Here is a 26,100-nt window from a genome sequence, read left to right on the forward strand (position 1 = left end):
CTTTTATGTACAATCTCGAATACAGTTATTCCTACACAAAATCGCTTGTACATTCGAGCTCCATTTGCAAACACGGCTAACATAGTGTCGTGATACTAGTTGGCTCTTTCGCTCTACCCATCATCATCAGCGTTGACTCATTTTGCTTTGTTCGCTTGGGTTCAATGTTTGTGGCGAATGTAGGTATATCAAATTTGTTGGCAGGGTTACTATATTTACAAATTTTTCTGTAATGTCAGAGATTTTTTTTCACAATTTTTGATCACAGATTCCTTTTCACAGATGGTAGATTTTTGGCATTTTGATGAAAATTGGATAGATTTTTGGAAATATTGTGATTTTTCGGAAATTTATCACAGATTTTTTCCTGTTTCAGTCATCACAGATGGTAAAATGATATTTTTGACCGAAACACAGATTTCAATGTGGCGTCTATGTTTGTTAACGGATGCATGTGTAACCTGCATGATAGCAATCTGTGCTTTCATTGCGCAAAGACGAAAACTTTCTTAGCAACAAATTTACACGGATCGATGGAAAGCACAGATATATGATTAAGACCACAGCATTCGCTACATTTGTATACGTACTTTAGGAAAGTTAAAATGATGACAAAATAAAACTAGAAAACTTGTTGTACACATGAAATGTGATTATATCGTCTAAAATTTGATTTTTCTTCACCGGTCCGGGTTTTTACCACACACAATCGAAAAGTTTTAACAATTTTTAAAAGCTGACCTTGTGCAATAGTTTCAGGTATTAGTTCGGTCATGGTTTTCTGTCTTCGTTCTTCAGATCTTCTCAAATAAGTTTAATTGGATTCGATCGCCTACTACAAATGAAATAACTTGATAACCCAGAAGGTTGTGTTCAATATGTAACTTTCGATGTTGATTGGTTGTGCTTAAACTATTCGTAAGAAATATATATTTGATTTATTATTACTCTAAATGTACTAAGAAAATATTTTTTTTACATTAAGTAGTATAGTCCTACGTTTACAGTTCGTAGTTTTTAAAGAATTTATTGCTTTATTATTTTGGATATGCAACTAGATTATCAACAATATGTCCGATTTAATAGGCATAATTACTCTACCACTCTGTATCACTAACATTATTGAACCATCTTTTTCGTGTACAATGTGTAAACATAAAAAATACCCACGGTTCGGCCAAGCTAATGCATTGAGCCGTGTCAAAGTAAACGGACTGTGTACACCAAATGTACTTATATGTATTTACCTTGAGTCAGAAGAATCACAACAAGGCCGTCGATAAATAAATTTGGCATCCATATAAAATATTATATATGAGTAATTCCACGTCAGATTTACAACCAAAAATTTTTTTGCAATCTTTAGCTGAAAATTGTTCACACTAAGTTTTGTTTTTGTTCAATATTATTATTTTTTAATCTATGAGTTTGTAAAATTTTGAATTTTATTGAATTGAACATTTTTCAATCACTGATAACTCAGAAACTATTCAATTTGTATGTATGTATGGTGGTAGCCACCATCCTAGCTCGAGTCTTGCTCTGCATGCGGCTCTACTTAACAGTACGCTCAAATTTCGTTACAATTCTGCATTCAGCATACCACTGTATGAAAGACCAAAAGGGGGTAGCGGACCCGTAGGCAATTACACCTACTCAGTATCCGCTGGTATCAATGAATCTTCTACTCAGAAACTATTAAATTTGTAGGAAAAATATTAAATAATAAAAGTGTCCTTTTCGCATGAGCTCACCGAAATTGTATTTGCAATGCATATTTGTTTTTACTATTTAACTTATGTATTCTGCAAATACCAGAAGCAAATTTTTTTTAAGTTGAACCAAAAACATTTTATTATTTTTTGAAATCATTTATAATTATATTGCGAAGATTAGGTAAAAATTTCGGAATGGATTTCCTAGTACTTCACGAGATAATACAATTATAACAGGTCTGGCACTGGTCGTTAAGCTTCAAAAGTTACTTATAAACTTCAAAAGTTACAAATCTTATAACTTGAAAAAAGTATCATCTTCAGCCAAAACAAAAAATACGTGTCATTTATTTTAGCTAAAGAATGCAAGAAAAAAAATTGGAAGGAATTCAAATTTCGGTTGTAAATCTGACGGGGGATGACCCATATAACCATTGTTGTGAGAAGTTGTAATTATGAGATGGATCGAATATTGTTATTCTCCCTAGTATAAAATGTGTTGAGGGGAGTAAGTACGGTCTACCGAATATTCGAGCCAATATTTTCCAGTCGCATTTATAAAAAAAATATTAACACCAGGTCAAAATTTGTCCCTAATTTGAATACAAATTCCCTGAAAATTCCAGGTTTTTCCAGGTCAAAATTCCCTGAAATTTCAAAAATTCCCTGATTTTCCAGGTTTTTTCCAGGAATCGCCACCCTGTAGAATAGCGGAAATTCTAAACTACTGCATATTTGATATCAACTATGTTTAGACCTAATCAGAAGATCAGACTCGAGCGGGCATAGTGGAATTCGTACATCGAATGCCATGTGCACAGCTCACCTGAGTTGGAATCCTAACCCCGCACACAGAAATAGAGATTTTTCATAGGAAAACTCCTAACCTGAACGAAGAAGCGAATGACCTTAAGGCTAAAATACGTATAATCGAAAGAAAAATATAATCAGACTTGTAAGAGTTAAAAAATTCAATGGTTTGATTGGAAGTCATGAGGTTTTCTTTAAATTTCGCCAATATTAAATCGATTTTTTGTATTTCATGCATTTCCAATCTTCGAAAATGCTGGATTAGTATCGAAAGTAATTATTCGGATTTTGGGTAGCCCTTTTCTTTATCAGGAATCGTCCAGCACCCAGTCCTCATAAACATCATCCTCGGGTTGCAGGCCCTAATCGATAAGGAGAGCCCCTCTTGGTGTTGGCCAATATTATTTTAAAAGTGCCATTTGGGTTTACTTTACCCCGTTGAACCTTCGCAATTGAAATAGATCAATGTTCCTCACAAAGATTCTCGAAAGAAACTGAAGTGTGATTTAAAACCCCGTGTTTGTTTACTGTGGAGAAAAGTAAATCTCGCTCGGGTTATCCTTCACAGCGAGAGTGGCTGGTGCTTTTAGATTCTTTGTGAATATTCGAGGAAGCGAAGTACTACACACAACTAAATCAACAAAACTTCCTAAATGTGAAAAACTACAACTAAATGTAAACGGCACAGAGAAGTGGAGTGCGTTACCAAAACATTACACTCTACGGTGAATGTGAAGAAAATAGTGCTACGAGCTACATAAATAAAACAGAGCATATTTATTTGTTTTTAAGCTTTTGTACAATAAAAACCAATGGAAGCGCTCCAAAATTCTGTCGAGTGATCACTTTAATTCGAAATTCCAATTGATTTCAACGCATACCCATGTCTCTTGAAGTCTATCCCCTGCTCAGTAAAATTCTCCTGGTCAAAGTACCACTAGAGGCGGTAACCCTATTTCTGTTTGAGAGCTCAATTGGTCAAATGAGTATCAGAAACTCTTGATATATTAAAAGAATTCGAAATAAATCCAAAAATTTTAATTTTAAATTTAATATACATGGTTTGCCGTTCATTGTTACAAAACCTATAAAAAATCATATTCAGATTCGAGATGATACCGAAACATTTTTGTCAAGAGGTCGTACATAAATGACGTAGCTTTTTTCAGCGATTTTCGACCCCTCCCTTCCTCTTTGTAGCATTTTGTAACAAAATTCTAACCTTCTGAATAAATTGCGTTACTAAAGTTTAATCTGGTTAGTCACAGCTGTCGAGTGACGCATCATGTATTTTTTTCCCTGTGGCGTGTGCAATCGTGTGCGTCGCCGCAAGCCTGAACGGTGGTTGATGGAATAGGGGGTCCGAATAGCCCCGTACGCTCATTTCGCACAAAAATCGTGAGCATCTTGAAAATATCTGTGTTTCCACCCAAACAAAAATCATTCCATAAAATAGGAGCTCAAGCTTTCCAAAACACTTACCTGTTACTTTTTTCACTTTTATTTGTTGCTTAAAACACGTTTTTACCATTATAATGATTTTTGTTTAGAGGATGGCAAAAAAATGGAACACGTTGTATTTCCTTGCTAAAAAACCAATGAATTAGATTTAGCGGTTCCACGAATATGTACTACAGTCAGAAAGTCTTACGATTTTCTGAGAAATCTAGGGGTCCGAATAATCTCCACTGTTTTAATAGCCCCGGGCTCCCCTATACAAAAAGTGCTTCTGTTCTATTTTGGCCAGAATGTGGTTTTAGTTACGCCTCTGTGCGACGCATGATACATCCAAAAGTATTGAACACAACACAGCGCCGGAAGAAAAAGTTTATAGTGTTAATACATTTCACTAAAAATAAGCTAAACTTTCTGTAGTTAATATTTGCTCATTTAATTTTACAAAAAAAAACAGTACCTGGACAGGGATCTGTAAATGATTTATTTAATAATTTAACAAAAATTCAATGAATCTTGTCTGCTAGTGGATTGTTGGGCCTATTTTCATTTTAAGTTCACTAGCAAATAGAACGCCATTCGCTTTCAGTGAAATACGAACACATGTTTATTAGAAAAAAAAGTATTGTGAAGCAGGTTTGTTTGTTTTTATACACCAACATAGTTTACACTCATGTAAACACACAAATTCGTCCTTTATAGTTTATCTTTGCTCGTAGCTTTCAACACAATAACTTTATTACGTTTATTTTTTACAACATTTCGATCAATCACAATGTATGTAGCTATGAAAATCTTTGGTTAATACGCTTGTTTTACAAGTGGTGCTAATAATAAAATAAATTTGATTTTAAATAAACATTAAGGTGAGGTGGGATAACATGTGTTATACAAAACGTGCTCTAGTCTCTAACAGTCGATCGGAATTTTTTAGTAAATATGTTGCTAAGATAATTGACCTTATTCTACATCATATGCAGTGGCGGATCCAGGGGGAGGGTCCTTGGGGTCCGGACCCCCCCCCCCCCTTCAAAAATTTTAACTGGTTGAGAAAATTTAAAATAGTTTCTATTTCAATTCATTCTAAACTCAAAAATATTCCAAACCAGATTCGACCAACAAAACTGATTTTAATTAAATTAGGTTATTATTATATTACGTATTGTGCAATGAACATTTTAAAATCAAAATTTCGGACACCCCCGAAATTTTTTTCTGGATCCGCCCCTGATCATATGTAGTTGCTCTTCCGATCGAATGTGATTTGTGATGGTAACAAAATCGAACGGTAGTCGGACTCTGTCTAGCCACATTCGCTCAAAAAATCAATACTTCGCTTTTTAGAATAAGGCTCATCACCATTGTTTGCAGTTTATAGATCAATTATTTGGTTGGATGTAATTTTTAGTAAAAATCAATTCCAAAATATCATTACTCATATATTAACGGCTGAAATTAATAGTCGATACGGAAATGTTCTGAAATTCTATTGAAGTCAAGAAGGCGACTAAAAACTTGAAGTATTAAATTTGCACTGAGGCCCTTCGATGTAGAAATCCCCTACAGTTCCCTTAAAAAGGAAGGAATTATTAATGTAAAATTCTGATAAAGATAATTCATACTTATTTAGGAATTTCAATATAAAATTTCATCGCGCAGTACGACGGCTATTTCTTTAACCGGTTATTACACATGAGATTCTACTTTAGTCGGCGGAACTCAGTCCAAGTTTTACCTTTAGTTTTCAGACCGCATTTACACTTCACGAATAAAGAGATTTGAGCTGCCCTTCCGACAATTAACCTAAACCGTTCATATCTTCTCCTGCACTAGCTTCGTTTAAAACTGCCATATCTTTCTACTCAATTTTTGACTATCGCGTGGAAAAAATATGCACAAAATAATATGAATAGCGAATCATAACTTTGGCGGACTAACTGGTATTTTGATAGGCAAAATGAATGTAATGAAATATTCCCTCAAACCACAACAGCACCCGCCTCAGAACGACTAGTAGGCAAATCGGGACATTGCTTCCAGTGATCGTTGATTGGATCATAACACTCAAATGATGCTATTGTCACCTGTGCGCGATAGAAATTTATCTCACATGGCTGATCTCCACCTGCCACATACAGTAAACCGTCGGCTGCTGCTATTGCTGGACTTGCCCTGCTAACCGACATGGGTGCTACTGATGACCACTTATTCTCATCGAAAGAATACCTTTCTACGGTACAGAGCACCTCCTGTTGGCTGCTGTTACCCCCAATGACATATAGATATCGATCTAGTATTGCCACCCCCATTTGACAGCGAGCCGTTCTCATCCGAGCAAGATTGTTCCATTCGTGAGTAACCGGGTTGTAGCTGAAATTATAAAAAATAGAGTCCTTATTTTAAACGAGCAAAGCAAAAGTCTAACGCCTACATACCTTATCAGATCCGGCAAATGGCGACTGGATGTTGTGCATCCTCCAACAATGTAAATGAGACCTTCGAATAAATACATCAGATTACTGATATGCAATCGATTGAAAGAAAATATGACATTTTTGCGAGAATTAATTAAATCAACATATTCATCTAGCCCATACCGGACAACCGGGCAAAAAAGCAAATATCATTTTATTCGGGATGGAAGGTCATCAAAATCATGCATAAACTAACCTTCAAAACTGACGACCCCCATGCTAAACCTGGGCTCGGGCAGATCTCCCACCATTCTCCACACATTCCTCATTGGATCATAACATTCAATTGAACCTCCTATATCTTCTCCAATCCACCTACCGGAGCATAAATGAAATCAATAACGTTTATACCAGTTTGAAAATTAAATGATCTTACCCGCCCATAGCATACAAGGTACCTCCTAAAGCACACAGCCCAAATTCACACCGAGGTACAATCATGGGTGCCATTGCTTCCCAGTTGTTATTCTGTGTATCGTAGACTTCTCCATTAGCCAATATCTGACTGCCCCGTTCACCTCCGATGACGAATATCTTACCACCAAGTGTGGCGACCCCTGGTAATATTCTTCCTATCTGCATTGGAGCTGATTCAACCCACTCGCGTCGGAATATGTCGTATTTGATCACGCTTTCAAAGATACAGTCTGCTGGTGTCCATCCGGCAGATTGCTCCCGCCTGGACCCTCCTATTATGTAGATACTCTTTTTGGCACAAACTCGTGGACAAACGCGAAGAGTTACAAGCTGACCGCGTTTGGAGGTTAAATCCTTCCGGACCGAACGCAGTGCTATTTTTAGCGAAACATCGCGACATTCGGCAATCGCTTGATCGATTAGTCCAACAGGTACCAACGCTAGACGCACATGTGCCAAAATCTCGAAAACGTATCGCCTACGAGGAACGACGTCGTGCTTGATCCAACGCAAAGCTGCCTTGAACACTTGAAATTCACTATCTACTCTCAATGATTCGGATGAAATAACCTTCATCAGCATCAAGTGCGGAACGTCCAGTAGTTCATCTTCTAGGGAAACTTTGGGAAAGTTGGTGTATACATACGTGGCAGCAGCTTCAGCAAGCTGGCGGCAGTTGTGGGCTTCCGCGAAGCGTAGAATTCCTAGTGCATTGGACGAATGAAGTTCCCGACAGAGATATTCGCAGCATCCGTCGACGACCTCCGGCAACTGGATCATGTCGGCGGCCGCCAACAACTCCTGGACGTTACTCTGTCAAACAAAAAGTATAGTATTACTGCAGTTATTTTGCAGAACAAATCATGCTGTTTTGAAAAAAAAATCTGAATTGCTTTAAGCAGCATTTTCAATGCTATCCCCCATCTGCCAATAAAGATCGAATAGTTACCTGTTTAATCTCTACTTGTCCGGTGTAAATGAAATCGATCAGCAGCATCAAGATATCTGCCCGGATTGAGTGCAGCGTTACAGATTTCTGCTTCCCTTCGCTAAGACCCAGCTCTGGTCGGAACATTGCCTCAAAATAAGCGGAAGCAGCACTCAACACTGCCCGGTGGGCCTGAATCGTTGTATTGCCGACCACAATTTCCACATCACAGAAGCGCACATTTTGCCGCAGAGCATTCAGATTCAACAGAACCTTCTGGGGATACTGCGAGCAAGTGAAGATGGGTCGTACTCCGGCAGTACAGTCATTGGTCTGATCGATGGCCATTTGTGATTGTGTGAGCGAACAGATAATATCACTAGCATTGCCATTTCCATTGTAGCTGTTCAATGGAGGCATATCGCAGTCTGAATCGGTGAAATCTACCACCCTCGGGAGGAAGCAAATCACAAACAATCGACACTTTTAGCCAGATTATATTTTCTTAAAATGAGTATATTTCGCAGTAGTAGAACATGGTTTTGTATGGATATGCAGTATTTTTAACTGTTTCAGATGGAATGTATTTTTTAATTAATTAACACAAATATCAGGTATACGCCCAGTGATATGGCGTTTGCGATAGTAATCACTTTATCTCATACAGGAAGACACAACGATGTACATTGCACACACATGTAGCTAATAAATATTTAGGATTTTTTGTGGACAGCTCACTGTGCATTTAATTACAATGATTAGGATATCGATGTTATGTTAGCTTAACGAGCTTAACCCTATTACTTTCTTTTACTCATGCAATAAATGAATACAATTTCTTTACACATTATATACATACACAACAAACACAATCGTTCAATTCGGTCCATGCGTCTGTCACTGAAAATGGATAGCAGAAAGTTGGAGAACGTCATATAAAAACGCTGTCAGACGTGCGGAGGCTCAGTTGTAGTTGCTGCATTTCTTTTCAAAGGTGCAGTTGAATATAGAACAACTGCACAAAATTGATTTCGTGCATTCAAATATTTAGCGCGGCCTGCCTAATATACAATTGAACCATAAAATTTCATACATGTGTGCTGCTATCATGTGGTGGCTGTCCTTATTTGTCGGTAGTATGAAATTAGGTCTCCCCTTTGTACTTCGCACTGTGCAACCTGGAGCAGGATGGCCTGAAATAGATGAATTTAAATTTAAATGCTGTCAATAAATTATTGTTCGCATTGTCAAGGGCATATGGTCGGTGTTAAGTCAGACCGGACTAAGTGACAAAATATTGATTTCGAGAAAAACGAGTTTAAAGTTTGAATCGTAGCATCCTTTACATTATAATTGAAAATTAATTTTTGTCATAATTCTTGATTATTGTTACATATTCCAAATCAGGCAAAAGTCGAATGTAGCTGACGAAATTTCCTATCCAGTGACATAATTATCTCATTTTTTTATGTTTTGCGACTTAGTCCGGTCTGACTTAACACCGACCATATGACCTATTAGATTAAAACCTGAATAGGGGCCCTATTCTCACAGTCACGCCACCTAGTGACTAGAATAAAATTTCCTTCTAGTCACTAGGTGACGTGACTGCGAGAATAGGGCCCTAGATTGTATACTATTCCCCCAAAAATCATTTCCCAGAAAGCCATTTCCCAGAATTCCATTCCCCAGAATATCATTTCCCAGAATATACTATTCCCCAGAATGTACCACTCCCCAGAATGCTCCATTGCTCATTGCCAGAAAAGTTTTGCTTTTGAAGTAGAATACGATTGTATACTATTGCCCCGAAAATCATTCCCCAGAAAGACATTCCCCAGAATTCCACTTTCCAGAATATCATCTCCCGCACAACATCCCTATTGAATGCTATTAAATTTTCTTTGAATCGGAGTTGTGGTTCCTGTGTTACGGGTTGAAGTATGTGGCCACATGTGAAATTCATATGGCCTGTGTTAAGCCAAAGAGGACCAAGCGCCATTTTGAGGTACTTTATCTAAAATCGCTCCAGCATCCAATGTAGCACCAGGAACTCTAATATCTGTTATGTTTTGGGAACCCAAATAGTAAACGAAAGCAAGCCAGTGTTCTTTAACTTTCTATGTAAATGATAAGTTATCGAAAAATTAATTTTGGTACGAAAAATACACGAAAAAAATTATGGCGCTTAGCTCGGTTTGGCTTAACGCAGGCCATATATAAACCGGTATAATCGATATATGTATAAATGATGCAAAAATAATTAAAATGAGTTACGAATTGCTTGAAACTGTTGGCCGACACTTTTATACCATTCGACTCACTTTGTCGAGTTCGGGAAACGTGTGTATGCGTATGTGTGTATGTGTGTGACCAACAATTGCGCATCGATTACTCGGAGATGACCGAACCGTTTTTCCCAAAACAAGTCCCAAATGGAAGGTATAATATGCAGATGGGTGTAGCATCGCCCCTCCCCCACTTACCCTTACACCTCCACTTTTCAGCAACACCTCCACCCCCCCCCCCCTCTGGCCACCGTCGCACCCGCATTGGGGCATTGCTAAAAACCTCACTATTGAAATCTCAAAGGACTACTATTGTGACAAATATCAATGTAAGCTCAGATGCCAAATTTCATATCATTTGGACAATTTTGGACCTCTGCCTTGCTTGAAGTTTTTGACATTGGTACTATGGGAAAATACAATGTGTCCCATATTAATACGTCCACCCTAATTTTTCAGAATAACTTTTTGGCTTTCTCATATAGAAAGGTTATGCAATTGCTTCGAAAACCGACTTTCTAACAGAGGCCCGGAGTGCTGATTCTCATATACCATTCAACTCAGTTCGTAGAGATCGAAAAAAGTCTGTGTGTATGTATGTGCGTATTTATGTATGTATGTATGTATGTGTGTGCATGTGCGGATAAAAAAATTCCACATCTATTTCTCAGAGATGGCTGAACCGATCTGTACAAAGATTGAAATGAAAGGTATAATATTCCCATCGGTTGCTATTGAATTTCATTTTGATCTGACATCTGGTTCCGGAGTTACGAGGTGAAGAGCACGGTTACATAGAAATTCTCGGAGTTTTCTGATCCGATTTTCACAAACTTAGTCTTAAATGAAAGGCACAACGCTTTCATCGGCTGCTATGAAAGTTTGTGTGGATCCGACGTCTAATTCCTGAATTATCGGCGATGAGTACGATCATACAGAAAAACCAAATATCAACGGGTACTGTGATGAATGAATAAAGGTGAAAATTTTACAAAAATGTGAACACAACTGCTTGGATTCGTAGTTCTAAGTCACGAACAATCATTCAAAGTCTCTTTGGCTACATTGGCCACCCTCGACGGTACCGGAGGCCCCGGCGAAAGTATCCAAATTTAACATAACAATTACATCGGTTTCATGGAAATGGCTAGACTAATTGGACCAACTTCTGTTTCAAATGGAAGTTTTCACAACAACGTAAACCGCTGTTAAGGTTCAAATAACTTTCGGTGAGCGTCTACACGAATTGAACGCTTGATATGCGTTGGAAAAAATGCGTTCAACTTTGTCACCGATTTATCCATATAAAGCATTTATTCAACGCTAAAAGAAGAATATCAGTCGATTTATTAGATTCTCACGATTCAAATCATGCAAAATAGTTGGTGGAAAAACAATTGACCGGGTGGACCGGTTTGTGACAAAGTCGACGAGGGCGAGGGTAGGGTCTGAAGTTGTGCGAAGTAGCATTACGTTTAATTTTTTTGACGAACATCAAAACCCATTGATTAGAGAAAACAATAATGTTCCTCCATTCTTATGAGAATTAACACCTTTATTCTTGTTTACGATGAACGCGAGATTCGTTCGAAAGCGATTCGTACGAATAGTAAGCCCATTTGAATAACCCATTATAACCTAGGGGTTTCAAAAAGTGAGTCAAATGCAATGATATCTTCAATTCCACCAAAAAATGTATCAAAGGTTACGGGAAAAATAAAATCACCGCTTAAAATGGTTTTGAGAATGAAAATATCTCGTGCAAAAAATTTCGTACGCTTAAATAAAAACAACAAATTTTAAGTTGTTTGACATATTTCTTCGGATTTTCTGATAGACAACACTTCATTTACATCTGTAGGCACGTTTTGTCACATAATGGAATTATTAGCACGAATTACAACAATAAAATTCAATTAAATGTATTTCTTACTTTTCAGCCGCCATTTGCCCCAACTACACACGGTTCAAAAATGTAAACAAAATTATAAACAATGGCAGTTGTATTGTTTCACAATGAAATATGAGGTGCAATGATCCCATTAGTACAATAATAAAGCAGTTAGATGCCAAAATTCTGCAGTAAATACGCGTTAAACGATGGATAGTTCTGCGTATGAAATTTCATACGCTAGGATATAATGGATAAACGAGACTACAAACCACTTTCGAACGAATCTAGCGTTCGTCATAAACAAGAATAAAGGTGTAAATTTAAATCCACACAAGTTGCTTTTCACACGGTTTTTCATGTGGTAAGTTTTTCGATTCGCAAATTTGTAATCTAGCAAAACAAAGAAAAGATTTTGTAAGCGGATTTAACTTGCTGCGTTAGTTAGCTAATTATGCTAACTAGTAGACTTAGTTTGGTATCTTCGTTATGTTGCAATATTATTGAAAACAGATAAAACTTATCAATTTAGACTGTCTTTGGTCACGTTTTTCACGCAAGTGAAATATTGTAAATATTCTAGAAGAATTGTATTGAGCATTGAAAGGTAAAAATTGAACAGCTTCTAGCACTGCTAGGGAAGCACTTATCTTTATGAAAAAAGGCTTTTCGTGTTTCTTGAGACCACCATTTTCAAGAAAAAACAGTTTTGAAACCCTACCTGCACTAGAAAAAAGTTGGGCATGAAAGGGTTAAGTGTATACAATATTTTATCGACAATAAATAAATCAATCAATTAAAATTCTCTGACGCTTTCTGGATGTCACATCATTAGCTAGTACAGTATGCGCGCCAGTAGAGATGCTTCGACATCTCTAATGGAGTTCTCGTAGCGACTCCAAACTTGTACAAATCCGCTCACGGCTTGATTTTTTTTAAACCAGTGCCTTAACATCATGGAAATTCATGTAATTTCGTGATGGAATCCGGATCATGCAACGGCTCAGTCCGGGGACAATCTGACAGAATAATCTACTTGTTTCATAAATGTACCACTGATTTGATAGTGGCGCTAGTATACCATTACCATATGAATACCATCGTTGATAGATTGTCCCTACTTCCCGGAGATTTTAACTCGTTTGAACCAATATTTTCCGACAAATTAACTTTGACTTGGTTTATTGATGATTATCATGAAAAATAAATTGATCATCAGAGATGTTAGACGCGAAACATTTATTGTTAAATGCTCTCTCATGAGAAAATATTTCGGGCAGTTTGCGAATCTGAAGAGAAAAATTTTTATACATGAATAAAAAATACAATATTTGAGCACGAGAAAGTATAACGAATTGTAGCGAGTCAAAGTGTGTGGGGTGTGTTTTAGAAATATGGAGAGTACTCAGCGCAGACACTTATACCCGATAGACTGGGGAAAAATAAATTTAAATACAGTAACGTTGAAAGCATGGCGAGACATGTATTTTAAACTAAATAGAACACCCGTTTAAACTGCTGCTGGGGACAGCAAGTTCTAGTTATAACATTTTCAGTTTTATAGAACTGTCAAAATTATGAATCTTGAACTAAAACACTCCTGAACATGCCCTAAACGTGTTTTAAAATCAGCAACAAATAGAACGGCGTCGTAGAACAGTTTTAAATTGTAAAACAAAACTGTTCGAAATTATAAAACAAAACGCTCTACTGGGCTAGGATAGGATCCGCCAGCTCTGTCCCCTGTTTTTGAACCAATTCTGAACCAGCTCGTGATTGGACGAAAGTGACATTGGCAAACGTTCGGCTTGGAAACTAAAAGTACTAAAGGGCTGCTTGGAAGTGTTGTCGTATTGTGATATAAAACGTAAAACGACGTTTGTTTACCGTTTTGCTTTTTTTGTTTTCTTGAGATTCCGCTTTCTTTCCATAACGTCCGTCTGTAATTATGAAGTGCAAGGCATTTTCTGGCAGACGAATTCAAACATATTATCCAGAACTGAAGTTCTACAGGTTTCCGAGAGATCCGGTAGCGCGGTGTGCGGATTAATGCGGAAATGTCTCTTTTCGAAGTCTAACCGAGTAACTGACTATTTAGCCTAAGTATGAAAATTATTTCAACTTCATGTAAAAATTGTCTTTGTTCCAGCGCCGAGTAAGTTGGGAGTATTGTCTATCGCGAGATAATATAGCATTTCGTCGAGTTGTTGCTATATGGGATACACACGAGTGCGGTCGAAACAAAAACAAACGTCAAAAATTTTTCTCACTCGCACTGATGCAAACTAGATGGGCGCGTAATTCAACGCACGGCCCGGTGGCGCATGGCTGAAAAGTCGCAATGTGGATTTAAGAAAAGATTCGCAATACTTTGGGGCAAACCGTGAGAAAGTTATCCTGGAAATCGCTTGTTGTTCTTCTTTTAGTATTATCGATACAGTTGAATTTTACAGTTTTCAACTGCATCAATCATCGGTGTAAATAGAAGCGTGTTATTTTCTACTGCTGTTTTCTCCGAAAAAATCACATGAAGTACTGGAACAAACTTGGGAACAAACCTAAACACCTATACAAACTAAACAAAAATTAAGCCTTGCAAAAAAGTAGTTTTAGAATATTTAAACCAAATGCGAACAGAGAAGATTGATCTTGTGAATGAGGTTGCTCGACTCAGAAAGCAACTTACAAAAATGAAGAGCATGGAAATATTTTTCGTAATGGCCAACAACAAATATATATTATTTTGCTTTGCTGTATTCTGATGGAAGACCCGTAATGATCATTTAAATGCGGATATAAAGACTACATCATTGGTTTTTCCCGGAGCGTGAAATTGATGCATAATATAGAATATTTTAATCAGAACAATTTAAGTTTTGGACACGACTGTAAGAAAACAAATATTTTGGCAACATTGGTCGAGTGGGGGTATGTCGTTTTCAGCAGGGATTAGCAAAATATAAGAAGCCAGCTGGCGAATCCTATCCTAGCTACTGGGGATGTGAATGTTTCAGTTCTACTTTAAAACTCTTATACAAAATAAAACGCTCCAGAACATGCCCTAACGAAACTGTTCCAAACGAAGGGCCTAACGTGACAATTTGACGCTTTTTTATTTTTGAATATGTTGTTTACTTTCTGGGATTTTGTCAAAACACGACATGTTTTAAACTTGTAACTTTCAAACAAAACAATTTAGTTACGCATAATTAGAGTGCATATTAAAAATATTTTTTCCTACAATCAACAGATTACCAAAATCTGTTCACGAGCGGCAAAAATAATGAATGTTATTTATATTTTTATTTCTTACCAATTTTCAAAAGCAAAAAATGAGACCGTTACATAAAGAGTATTGCTTTACTGGTGTTTTACGGACAAAACTAAACCGATTTTGAATATCGGGATATGAAAACACATTTACTTGATTCAAGGAATTCGAAAACATTTGCTGAATTAATTCAACAATGAAAGAACTATTTCTCAACTAACAATAACGGTCATTTCCAAGACAAAATATTGTATAAGCTCACATCAAAATAATTTTTTTCCATGGCTGATGTATTTACTGGATTACGCGTTGCGTTCAGCCGTGAGGTGGTGTTTGAATGGTACACGCAGAATTTTATTTATGCATCGATAGCATACTTTTCTATCTGCCTCTCGTTTCTTCTGCTGTAAATTTAATGCATTGGACATATTCGGTCTATCCATTCATTGAATGCTTACTAGAAGTTTATGCATGAAAATGCATAAAAATCACAGCAGAAGAAAAGAAACGGGAATAGAAAGTATGCTAACTATCCATATTTTTGTTTCTCAGTGTATATGAATCCAAAGATCACGAAGTAATTCGCCTAGTAGTGAGATAATAGATTTCTCATATAATTCATATTGATAATGTACCCGTGGCATCATCGAGAATAACTCTCGATAAACATATGATTAAGGCTTAAAAGCCAACTGTTAAAATTCACTTTGAAAAAAAAATCCGGACATACCGTTACTCACCAATCACAGATATCAATAGTAAACAAATGTTTTTTCTTACATTAAGGCTCAAGTTACCTCAAGGCTTGGTAGTATGCGTAAGAAAAAATGTGTTCAGCTTTCCGACCAGATTATCCATTTAAACCTTTTCAATACTCTAAAAGAAGAATATCAGTCGATTTATTAGATCATCACGATTAAAATCATGCAAAATGCATGCTGGAAAAACCATCGGCTTAGCTAAATGGTGCTTTTGAAAAAGTTGCTGTGATTTTTTGTCACACTACCACACCGTGCTGAAATACGCAACAAAACTGCGTAATGAAAAAACCACAGCCACTTTTTCAAACGCACCATTTAGCTAAGCCAATTGTTTTTTCAGCAGGTATTTTGCATGAGTTGAATCGTAATGATCAAATAAATCGACTGATATTCTTCTTTTAGAGTATTGAAAAGGTTTAAATGGATAATCTGGTCGGAAAGCTGAACACATTTTTTCCTACGCATACCACCAAACGTTCAATTCTACCACATGCTCAAAAAAGGTAACTTGAACCTTAACTGCTATGAACTGCGTTTAGCAAGTAACGGTTAGTCCGGAATTTCCTTTCAAAGAGAATTTTGACAGTTAGCTTTTAAGCCGTAATCATATGTTTGTCGAGAACTGTATTCTTGAGTCCCAGAAAAATTGTGTGAAAATTTGACCACATTTGCAAGATTTAGGTTATGCTGGTCATGACGCAAAAATTACCAGTTGCATTATTTACAATAAGGATGTAAGGAATCAAAATATCGCATAAAAATATAAAAATAATGTTACGGCAATAACCATCAATAGTGTTTTTTTCGGTTTGCTGTTTTTCAGTATGGGACTCTTATGCTTTTATGGGCAGTGTAAGTAGGGTTCAAAAGACGAATTTATTTTTTGTCTGATGTTTTCCTATAATTTTAGTAAAAAGCTGTAAGCACACGAGGCGATAAGACATATGCCACAAAAAATATTCATTATGGATTTTATTCGAGCTATTAAAACACGGCAACAGCAACAGCGTTGGAATAGGTAAAACTAAATCCATAGTGAATATTTTTGTGGCGTGTGTTCCTTTGAAACGTTGCACTATGGGAAGGCATGCGACAAAAAATAGAAAACTACATAGTGTTTATATACAGTATAATTAAGCAAATTTTTGGGTGCCTCAAAAAAATATTTGACTTAAATGGGCAATATGGATGTTTAACAATGAAAAATTTGAAAAGAGGTATCCCACGGAACCCAGGTCAAATGCGTATTTCTATCTGCCGTGTTATGTTTGAATTATTCAGCAATGAACATACGAGTTTAAGTTATAGTGAGTTCGAGTATAGGCAAATATTGTGGCATATTAGGGAACTTACCTTCAAAGATGTAGATTGTAAAGTAAGCTGCTGTATACATTTTCGGTAGTATGCCATCTTCAGCAGCAAGATAATGAATGGAGCATCTGAAGCCAATCTTATCTTATTCCGATGCAATGGATTCCAGTGAACCTTAACTACTAAGCCACCAATGTGAAGATACAGTAATTCTGTAGATTCAGAAATAGCACTGGGGACGCGAATGTCGGCATCATTTAGAAAATCTGTGACATTAGTATTGTTTTTTTCGAAGCTGCATTCAATTACGGGCGCGATATTAGATCGTTGTTCATATCGATTAACTAAGGCGCAGACCATGTACTGGAGGTCATCCTCATAGACAGTCATATTCTCGTAAATACTGCAAAGATTTGCTTCGAATAACGAACTGATATTTGTTGCGTTGCTAATATCAATTGGGATTTGTATGCTGAGGCAATCATGAAAGTGACACATTACCGAACTTAAACTTATACTAACGTCTGGAAAACCTTGCATTTTCAAATTCCGCTTAGTAATAGGATGGACGAGCTGAATCAATCCTTCAAAATAATTAATTGTACTCAGTTTTATACGGTACTGCATTTTGCCAAAAATCGCTGATAAAATCCAATGTTTCTGTCGGATAAGGAGTTGTTGAAAATCGTTTGTAAAATCAATGCTGACCACACAACAAAATGTATCCATGAATGATTCACCCAGATATAAAGTATTGTACTGTATATCAGGTATCCTTTTGTGAAAAAGTAATGTGGATTTTATGAGGTTTCTGTACAATGACATATTCGAGGCACGCGTCAGAACATCATAATGTAACTGTTTTTGTTCGATCAAGTGAGTAATTTTTTTGCTTGTGTTCAGCTCGTTTGTTAGGTAGCAGGTCATTTGTTTAGCTTGCGTCAAAAGCTCATCTGTTAACTCGAAATAACCGTTCTGCTGCTCTTGATTTGCATTGAATGGCGTGATTGAAATTGCATATATCAGACAATTTTCTGTTATACATATAGCGGTTCGCGCGAAATTCAAATATGTAATACCTGTTACTCCAGCAATAGAAATTTCTTTAGATTCGCTTTGTATCGATTTGCTCAGCTCAGAATAAAAGTAACGTAACTGAACAATATTATCACCATTTGAATAGATGATCATGCCTAGATCTGATATGAATTGAAAACTTTCAACATTTGGCCCTAGAAATATTTTCTGTTCTTGTATTAACAAATTTCCTGGATCTTCAGAAATACAGTAGATAGCTAGCATAGCGTTTTCAAGAATTACAGAAAAGCACCCAGTGCTTGAAGCAAAACCAAATTCATTGATGCTTGCAGGATAAAGTTTCAAAGTCACTACTTCATAGGTATCAGCTATTTCTTTTATCCAAAACAGTCCGTTGTCAATCGTAAATACTACTTGTTCAGTACCCAACGACAAATCTTTACAGTTGAAAAATCTCTGAAAAAATCTAAGATTTTCCTTGCTTACGTAAACCGTTGCGACTTTATGAGACTGATCCTTTCTGCTTGTTTCGAAAGATGTCTTTTCCCACGATAGATCGTATATTTTTAAAGGCTGAGGTACGCTTTGATCCGATACATCGTCTAGTAGTTCCAATTGCAGCTGGTCATGGTTTATTAAACGCATCAGTAACAACTTAGCACCATTATTGGTTGAACAAATCGCCTTCACGCCTGCTATACCTCCTACTGGCTCACATTCGCGAAACGATTTAAACACAATCAGTTTTCCGTCGTCCTTCCTACTGATAGTGTTATGAGAAGTAACGACTGTATCGGAAACAGTTCCGTGCAGGTTAATGCATGAAGTCTTGTGAGGTGCTTCATCAGATTCAAATATTTCCGTTATATTTTTAAATACTAGTGTGTATATCTGGTTCTCGCTAGATACCATAAGTACAGTTTTAGTGTTATCACCGATACTATATAAACTATATGGATAAAATGTCCTGTCTGGAATAATCCAACTTTTTAATAGTTTCACTGACATTTTTTGAAAGGAATCGTGAGCTCGATACTGCCGTTTTATTTTAGCGCACACGTACGAACTTCTGCGCATATATGCGCTTAATGATCACTGGTCAACTGACCATCAAGGCATGAAAACATGCATTAAATATACTAATCACATGAATAAAACTAAAAAAACGTTTTAAGGATTTGTACGACCTAAATTCACTAACGTTTTCTTTGCGCCATCAGATGTTTTGAAAACAAATAAAACAAGAAATTTACCTGGCCTATAAGCAGCTAATACAGTCCAACGTTTGATGAATATCGGCAGATTTCATTGACTGCACACAACACACGCTGGCAATCAATGTCGTATATACAGGTATGGCGAAGATGGCACTTTGGTATTCGTAATAGAGCACACGGAAACGAAAAACGATCTAAAATTGAGTTCCTTTGACTCAATCTTGCCGTATCGTGGAGGAAGTTAAAATTAGGTAAACCGTGTTGAAGGCAGTTTCTATTTAACCACGGCAAAAATTACAACTCATTAAGAGGTTTTTTATACTCAAATTTAAGTCGAGTTTACCTAATTTTGAGTATACCCCAAACAACTCAAAAGTACCTTCCCCCACGGTAGACCTCGACTGAGTCGAATCTCTCGTTTTGTTTTTGACAACACTAATAAGTGCGAAAGCGAGGCACAACTCAAAAGTACGTTAAAAGAACTTATTCTGCAGGTTGTTTTAATTAACCGTGCACTCTAGTAAGAGTGTGGCCAAAAGGCCATGACGTATCCAAACGAACATGAAATTTGACGTATTCACAATAGAAATACGTCAGATTTCTGCTCGTTTGGATACGTCAAACGCGTCTTGGCCGCACTCTAACTAGAGTGCTCTAATTCGCAAGATGAATCTGACATAAGTGATCACAGAATACATCGACTTGCTTTCGTCATACCGGTCGTTCCGCTCCCATTGAATCGTGTGAACGCTATGACGTCGACCCGTTGTGCTTCTGGATTGTTTACATATTTTTGGTTTTCAACCACGTATATGGCACCCCTATCCCATTTGTATTGAACTGACATAAGTCAACATCTCAGCGGGCACACAAATTATGGGCCCCACTGACAGTTCAAATTGTTCTGCTTGTTTTGATCGAAGCTCGACCTTCACTATTCAGACACGGCACGGCATGCCTCAATTATTAGATGTTTGTTAAAAAGTTCAAATATTGCACCGCCAATTGATGAAAAGTGTTGTTTTGGACATATCGGTGAATAACAAAAACTTTTGACCATGATTCACCAACAAATTAAACGAACTCGACTATCACAAAATTGTGTCGAATGAAATTGATTGTTTATTGTAGATCGACCCTAACGCGACGTTTAAAATGTTGGCATAGAAATCATGGCGGCGTAACAGATACCTGTTTTCAACTCTAGCAAACTGTGTGTTCTGCCATACCTATATATACCTTATTGACTGGCAATTACTTGGCCATTATAGCAACACGCTCATGAGCAGAAAAACATTATGTAACACTCAAAAAATAAATCACGTTACTTTTACGTGAATATATACATGAATTTCATCCCCCAACCTTTTCACGTACATTTTATAATGTGGACCAATAAATCAGTATCTGGTTCATCAGATAAAAATAATCCAACTCATCAGGTCAAAGTTATGTGTTTTTCCTATACTGAAGATTTTCCGTTATGCAGTATATAGAAGCCTCGTTGGTTTTACTTGATGAGCCAGATAACGTTTTACTGAAGAACCAGATACCATGGAAATAAAATAATAACGACCAATTTCTTCATAGGATGAAAACCGGGTTTCGCTAAAAACCAGTTTTCGGGTTGCTAGTGACCAATCAGCCGAAAATCGGTTTTCAACGGTTTTCATCCAAGTGAAGAAATTGGCCGTAAGAAAAGTATTACTACTTTTGAACGTTTCATAAAATGAGCTTTTATTTTATTCTTCGATTAACTCACAACATTGAAAAACATGAACTGGAAAATATTCCTAACTAGCTGAAAAGTGGGCATTTTGACCAGTAACTTCCTATGCTAGCAAATTTCGACCAGGAACTTGTCAGACCGAAAGTTTGGCCATAATTTCAATCGATCTCTGAAATTAAAGTAAATGTAACATGAGATTCACCTAATATCTAAATCAGTGATTCTCAACCTGGGGTCCGTGGACCCCTAGGGGGTTGTGAAGTCGTTGCTGGGGGTCCGCGAAGAAAAATATGATTTCCAAGTATAGATTAAAATTTCAAGTCTTGTTTCCAAACAAATTGAAAATAAAATATTGATAACATACAAAATCGATGTTTGTCCGCAGTTTGTAACTTGAATGTCTTATTTCAGATTGCTTAGAAATTGTATGACTGTATCTAAGCATGTTAGCACAAGCAGATGAATAGATTCTCTTCATGGAATATCGATTCGTTTAGGAAATTTGTACCTTTTTGTTATTCAAAACAAATGAAACACGTGGTAAACAATCAGTCAGCTGATACACTTGGGTGCGTCCCATCTCCTTCCGGTATAGTACGTTCTAGCTGCACACAGATGTTGTAACGTATGCCGAACATATTGTGATTTTGGCATCGCTTCATCTTAAACTTTTCTACTATGGATGAAAATCACTTGGCTTGTCATGTAGTTGTTAAATGATTTTATCGTACATATAACAGAGTTTCTGATCATTTATGCAGGGTGAGATATCATAATAACAACGTTTGCTTTACGAAGGAATTGAAAGCGAATGAAATTGATTGGAATGCAAGAATCGTACGTCTACGTGCTATTTCACGTAAAATTAGCATGTGATTTTTTTTTTCTGAGTGTGGTACGTACTTTATTCATAACCCGCGTATTTACAATATCCCGCTTTGAAACAATCTGTCGTGCTGAGGCAACACAGTCCCTCAAGCCATAAACGTCAAAACGCAACAACAACAACAATCTGTCGTGCGTCGTTATCGTGTTGATTCGTGAATTCTGGACTTAGTGTGAATTAGTGATTGTTTCGAACCTTCTGCTTTATAAATTGTAATTGTAATTTTATTGAAAACGGCATTCTGTTGGTTTACACCATAGTATCAGGACAAGGAAATAATTTCAACAGAAAAAGAAGATAACAGCTTTATTTGAGAATTAGTCTGAAATTTACAACTAGAAATGGCTCGAACGAAGGTAAATGTCGAGTGTTTAAACTATAAATTACCCATTACATGTTTTAAATATTTTGTATAGGAAGCATGCATGATAATACTGGATATAGGTGCAGACACTTCAGTCAAAAGCGGTAAACATGACCAATCGTTCTTTGAAAGAGCAAAACACTGCGTTTCGAAGATAATCCAAAGAAAGGTACGTCAGTTTTTTTTATAATGCTGTAAATTCTACGTTTTGCACAGATTTTCAGCAAGCCCCAAGATGAGGTAGGGTTGATTCTTATGGGCACTGAACAAACCAACAATCAGCTGAATATCGAGTACGGAGGTTACGAGAACATTTCCGAAGCCTTTGAACTGGGCCCAAGCAATTGGCAAATGCTAAGAATTATGGAAAAACAAATAAAACATCCTTCAAAGGTCAATGCGGGATGGTTTGATGCGTTAGTTGTTGCAATGAACTTTCTAAAAATTGGTGCACAGTAACTATCCTGGAATACTGTAACTAGTAAGATCATACTTTAATCAACATTTCGTTCCAGAGCCAAAAAATTTGCCTCGTTAAAAATAATTCTCGTTTCTACACTTTCGGTATCTTCCTGTCTCGATACAGATCAGATCGAATCAGTTGCTAAAAAAATGACTGACATGTCATGTGAGTTAAATATTATTAATGACAGCGTTGTACAACATTTTGAAGCCGATGATGAAGTCGAAGATAATGCAATATTCGATACACAAGGTGTATTCAATGTACATCAACAGAAAAGTGAAGAGCAGCGAAGCAACGAAAAACTTATTGCCGATATAGTGTACCAATCGAATGGGGCGCTTTGTAATATTGATTCTGCAGAGCTGCTTTTGATACATTTCGAGAAAAAGGCAACCAGGGCGGCTCCATGGAATAGTGTTCTTTCAATTGGAACTAAAATACAAATCAGCATTTCTGCGTTCTTGATGATTAGCGAAGAAAAGGGATTAGGTTCTTTCAAAACCGAAAGTATGGATCCTAATGTTTCTGTTAAGTATAGAACTGATTATTTCAAAAACGATAAGCCCTATGAACCTGAATACGAAAATTTAATCAAGGGCTACATGTACGGATCCACTATAGTACCATATGATAGTCAAATGGACATCGATTATAAATCTGGTGAGCAGAGATTGTCTTGTTTGGGCTTTACTGCAGCTGGAAATATATTAGAAGAATACTTATGCGGAAATGGAACATACGCCGTTGTTGGTAGGAAAGATTGTGCTGCTTCCGAGGCAAAATTGACCGCTTTGATAAAAGCTATGATTGAACTGGAAGTGGTCATGATCGCAACCAGAGTATATAGGCGTGATACACGTCCTAAAATTAACGTTTTAATGCCGACTTATCGGAAGCGCTACCCATGTTTGATTATGTTGGAATTATGTTTTCAAGGTATGTATATATTTTTTGGTTTCGAAAAGTAACTGGAAACTATATTTGATAAATAGATTCATTTTTAATTCTATACTTAAAATTTTCGGTTTATGAAATATTATGTTACGTGATTTTCCTACCCTTCTCGCTTTCCAACAAGGTTCTTCTATTCACACAGGTATTTTTGTGACACTTCTTGTACGCACACGCACCTTCTGTAAAACGTGCATCCAGTATATGGGATAAAATGGTAGATTAAAGAAAAATTGTTTGTGGGAAAATTCAAAGTTTCCAGTCTTTTCAATATTAGTTTATTAGAATTCCACTTGAAAAAAATTAGAATGATTATATTCCTTTTTCAGAGGAGCTTGTATTACTAAAATTCCCCCCTCTACTTTCCAACAAGTACAAACCTACCGAAGCGCAGTACGATGCAATTGACAAACTGATTGATACTATGGATTTAATGGATGCACTAGATGAAGAAACTGGCAGTAAAGAAGCATTTGCTTTAAACAAAACCCTGAATCCTATCCACCAGCACATGTACAGATCAGTCGCACATCGAGCGCTCCACCCTAAAGCTCCTCTTCCTGCGATGGATGAAGAGCTTAAGAAGCTTGTTGGTATTCCGCCTAAAGTGAAGGAAAGATCGAAAGCTGCTTTAGAAGAGGTGAAAAACTTGTTCCCGCTTAAAGAAATAAAAGTTAATGCACGCATCAAGTGGCTACAGAGAACAGCTAAGATTAATATTGAAAACGATGCTTTGGCTGTCGGCTCATCACAGAACCAAGCTGATTTGGAGGATGAACTAGATGATCAACGAACAATAATAGAAGTTGGCACTGTTACTCCCGCTGAAGATTTTGCATTACTGCTAAAGCGTGGTGAGAAGTTTGCAACACTGAGTAACCAAATTCAAACCGTCATATCTGATTTGGTTTTCAAATCCATGACCATCCAGCAAGAGAAAATAGCAATGGCTGTGATGATGTACCGCGAAGAAGCGAAAATTCTTGGCCCGTATCGATACAACAACTGGATTGGGGAATTTAAAAAGAGCTTACTCGCTCGCAACAAACAGGAGTTTTGGGAACAGGTGATTGTAAAAGAACGATTCGGATTAATTGATGCCACGGAAAGTGAGGCAAGCACAGTAACTGCTAATGAAGTCGAAGACTTTTATAATGTTGTTACGAGCAAAGTTAGCACTTCAGGAGACAATGCCGACTATATTGATGCGGATGATCTCTTTGCTAATATGTAGATTTTATGGATCGACATAACGTTTAATCTGTTTGTTTAGTCCTGGTGTATTATATGTTATTTAAAAAAAATCTGCTGCAGTATAATTTTTTAGCCAATGAATTATTGACCGAATATCCCTGGGTTTTGGTAGTGGTTGGTAAATCGGGAACAGAGAGTCAAGTAATGTAAGATTGTAAGGTATACAAACTATGCTCCATGGACTATCCAAGTCAGACATACATTTGGAGCAACATCAGGTATTGCTTCAAGTTGTTCTTAACCCCTATTCGATAGTTTTCATGTCGCCACCTGCGTTGCGACTTGGAAGACCAACCTGGTGTCGAAGAGGAGGATCAACTAAGATTGTCTGACGTATTCTTGATGGTCACATAATTACAATTCAGATAAAGTTTGATCGGAAGAACGTTTTTAAAATGTTTATTGGATGCCTTCTCTGCTTCCGTGCGCGTGGGACCAAGATTTACTCTAAAGAGCCTATTTATTTCTACTCTTTGAGGTGTGCAGCCATGGAGTAGAATGCACGTATGGGAGCAACATACATCGGAGTGAAGAGGATTGTTGTGAAAGAGAAGAGTGGTGGTTCGCATGAAAAGTGCAAAGAGCGTTTTTTATTTTTCTCTTTATTTGCTCTGAAGTGCATTACATCCCTGGCGCCTTTTTGTTGACTACTTTGACTTTCTTTTTCAGTTCGACTTTCGGCTCTGACTATGACCAATTAATCAAAAGTAAGAAAATGCGGAAATTCTACCGTTTCGAAATGCTCAGCAGTCGAAGTCTCCGAGTCTATTAGGGAACAATCTAAACAATTGTGTAATAAATTCCGTAGAGGATACGATTACGACAAAAATGATTTCGTAAAAGCAGCATTAGCGGTGACTTGATAGGTGGTCTA

The 26,100-nt window shown here is 36.9% G+C and overlaps 3 protein-coding genes across 6 annotated transcripts; 1 reads left to right on the forward strand and 2 right to left on the reverse strand.

The window, feature by feature from the left end:
• Positions 1–4,563: 4,563 nt before the first annotated feature.
• On the reverse strand, positions 4,564–8,682 carry LOC131679775 (actin-binding protein IPP). The gene is made up of 5 exons (XM_058960518.1): positions 7,821–8,682; positions 6,831–7,684; positions 6,651–6,769; positions 6,416–6,476; positions 4,564–6,350 (listed from the first exon to the last, which is right to left on the reverse strand). Exons 1-5 carry the CDS (start codon positions 8,217–8,219, stop codon positions 5,960–5,962), a joined length of 1,824 nt encoding a protein of 607 aa, XP_058816501.1. The 5' UTR covers positions 8,220–8,682; the 3' UTR covers positions 4,564–5,959.
• LOC131679774 (uncharacterized) lies at positions 8,596–19,656 on the reverse strand. Of its 4 annotated transcripts, none has more exons than XM_058960514.1 (3): positions 17,364–19,656; positions 8,893–8,992; positions 8,596–8,699 (listed from the first exon to the last, which is right to left on the reverse strand). In XM_058960514.1, exons 1-2 carry the CDS (start codon positions 19,434–19,436, stop codon positions 8,906–8,908), a joined length of 2,160 nt encoding a protein of 719 aa, XP_058816497.1. In that variant the 5' UTR covers positions 19,437–19,656; the 3' UTR covers positions 8,596–8,699; positions 8,893–8,905. The 4 variants fall into 4 exon arrangements, with proteins under 4 accessions (XP_058816497.1, XP_058816499.1, XP_058816498.1 ...); XM_058960516.1 differs by lacking the exon at positions 8,596–8,699 and having other exon boundaries at positions 8,856–8,992; positions 17,364–17,724; positions 19,366–19,654; XM_058960515.1 differs by lacking the exon at positions 8,596–8,699 and having other exon boundaries at positions 8,856–8,992; positions 17,364–19,344; positions 19,423–19,651.
• Positions 19,657–22,291: 2,635 nt separating this feature from the next.
• On the forward strand, positions 22,292–25,290 carry LOC131679779 (X-ray repair cross-complementing protein 5). Its single transcript, XM_058960522.1, has 5 exons — positions 22,292–22,547; positions 22,608–22,724; positions 22,772–23,010; positions 23,071–23,957; positions 24,302–25,290. Exons 1-5 carry the CDS (start codon positions 22,533–22,535, stop codon positions 25,204–25,206), a joined length of 2,163 nt encoding a protein of 720 aa, XP_058816505.1. The 5' UTR covers positions 22,292–22,532; the 3' UTR covers positions 25,207–25,290.
• The last annotated feature ends 810 nt before the right edge of the window (positions 25,291–26,100 follow it).

Source organism: Topomyia yanbarensis, chromosome 2 (assembly GCF_030247195.1).
Source record: "Topomyia yanbarensis strain Yona2022 chromosome 2, ASM3024719v1, whole genome shotgun sequence".
Lineage (NCBI taxonomy): Eukaryota > Metazoa > Arthropoda > Insecta > Diptera > Culicidae > Topomyia > Topomyia yanbarensis.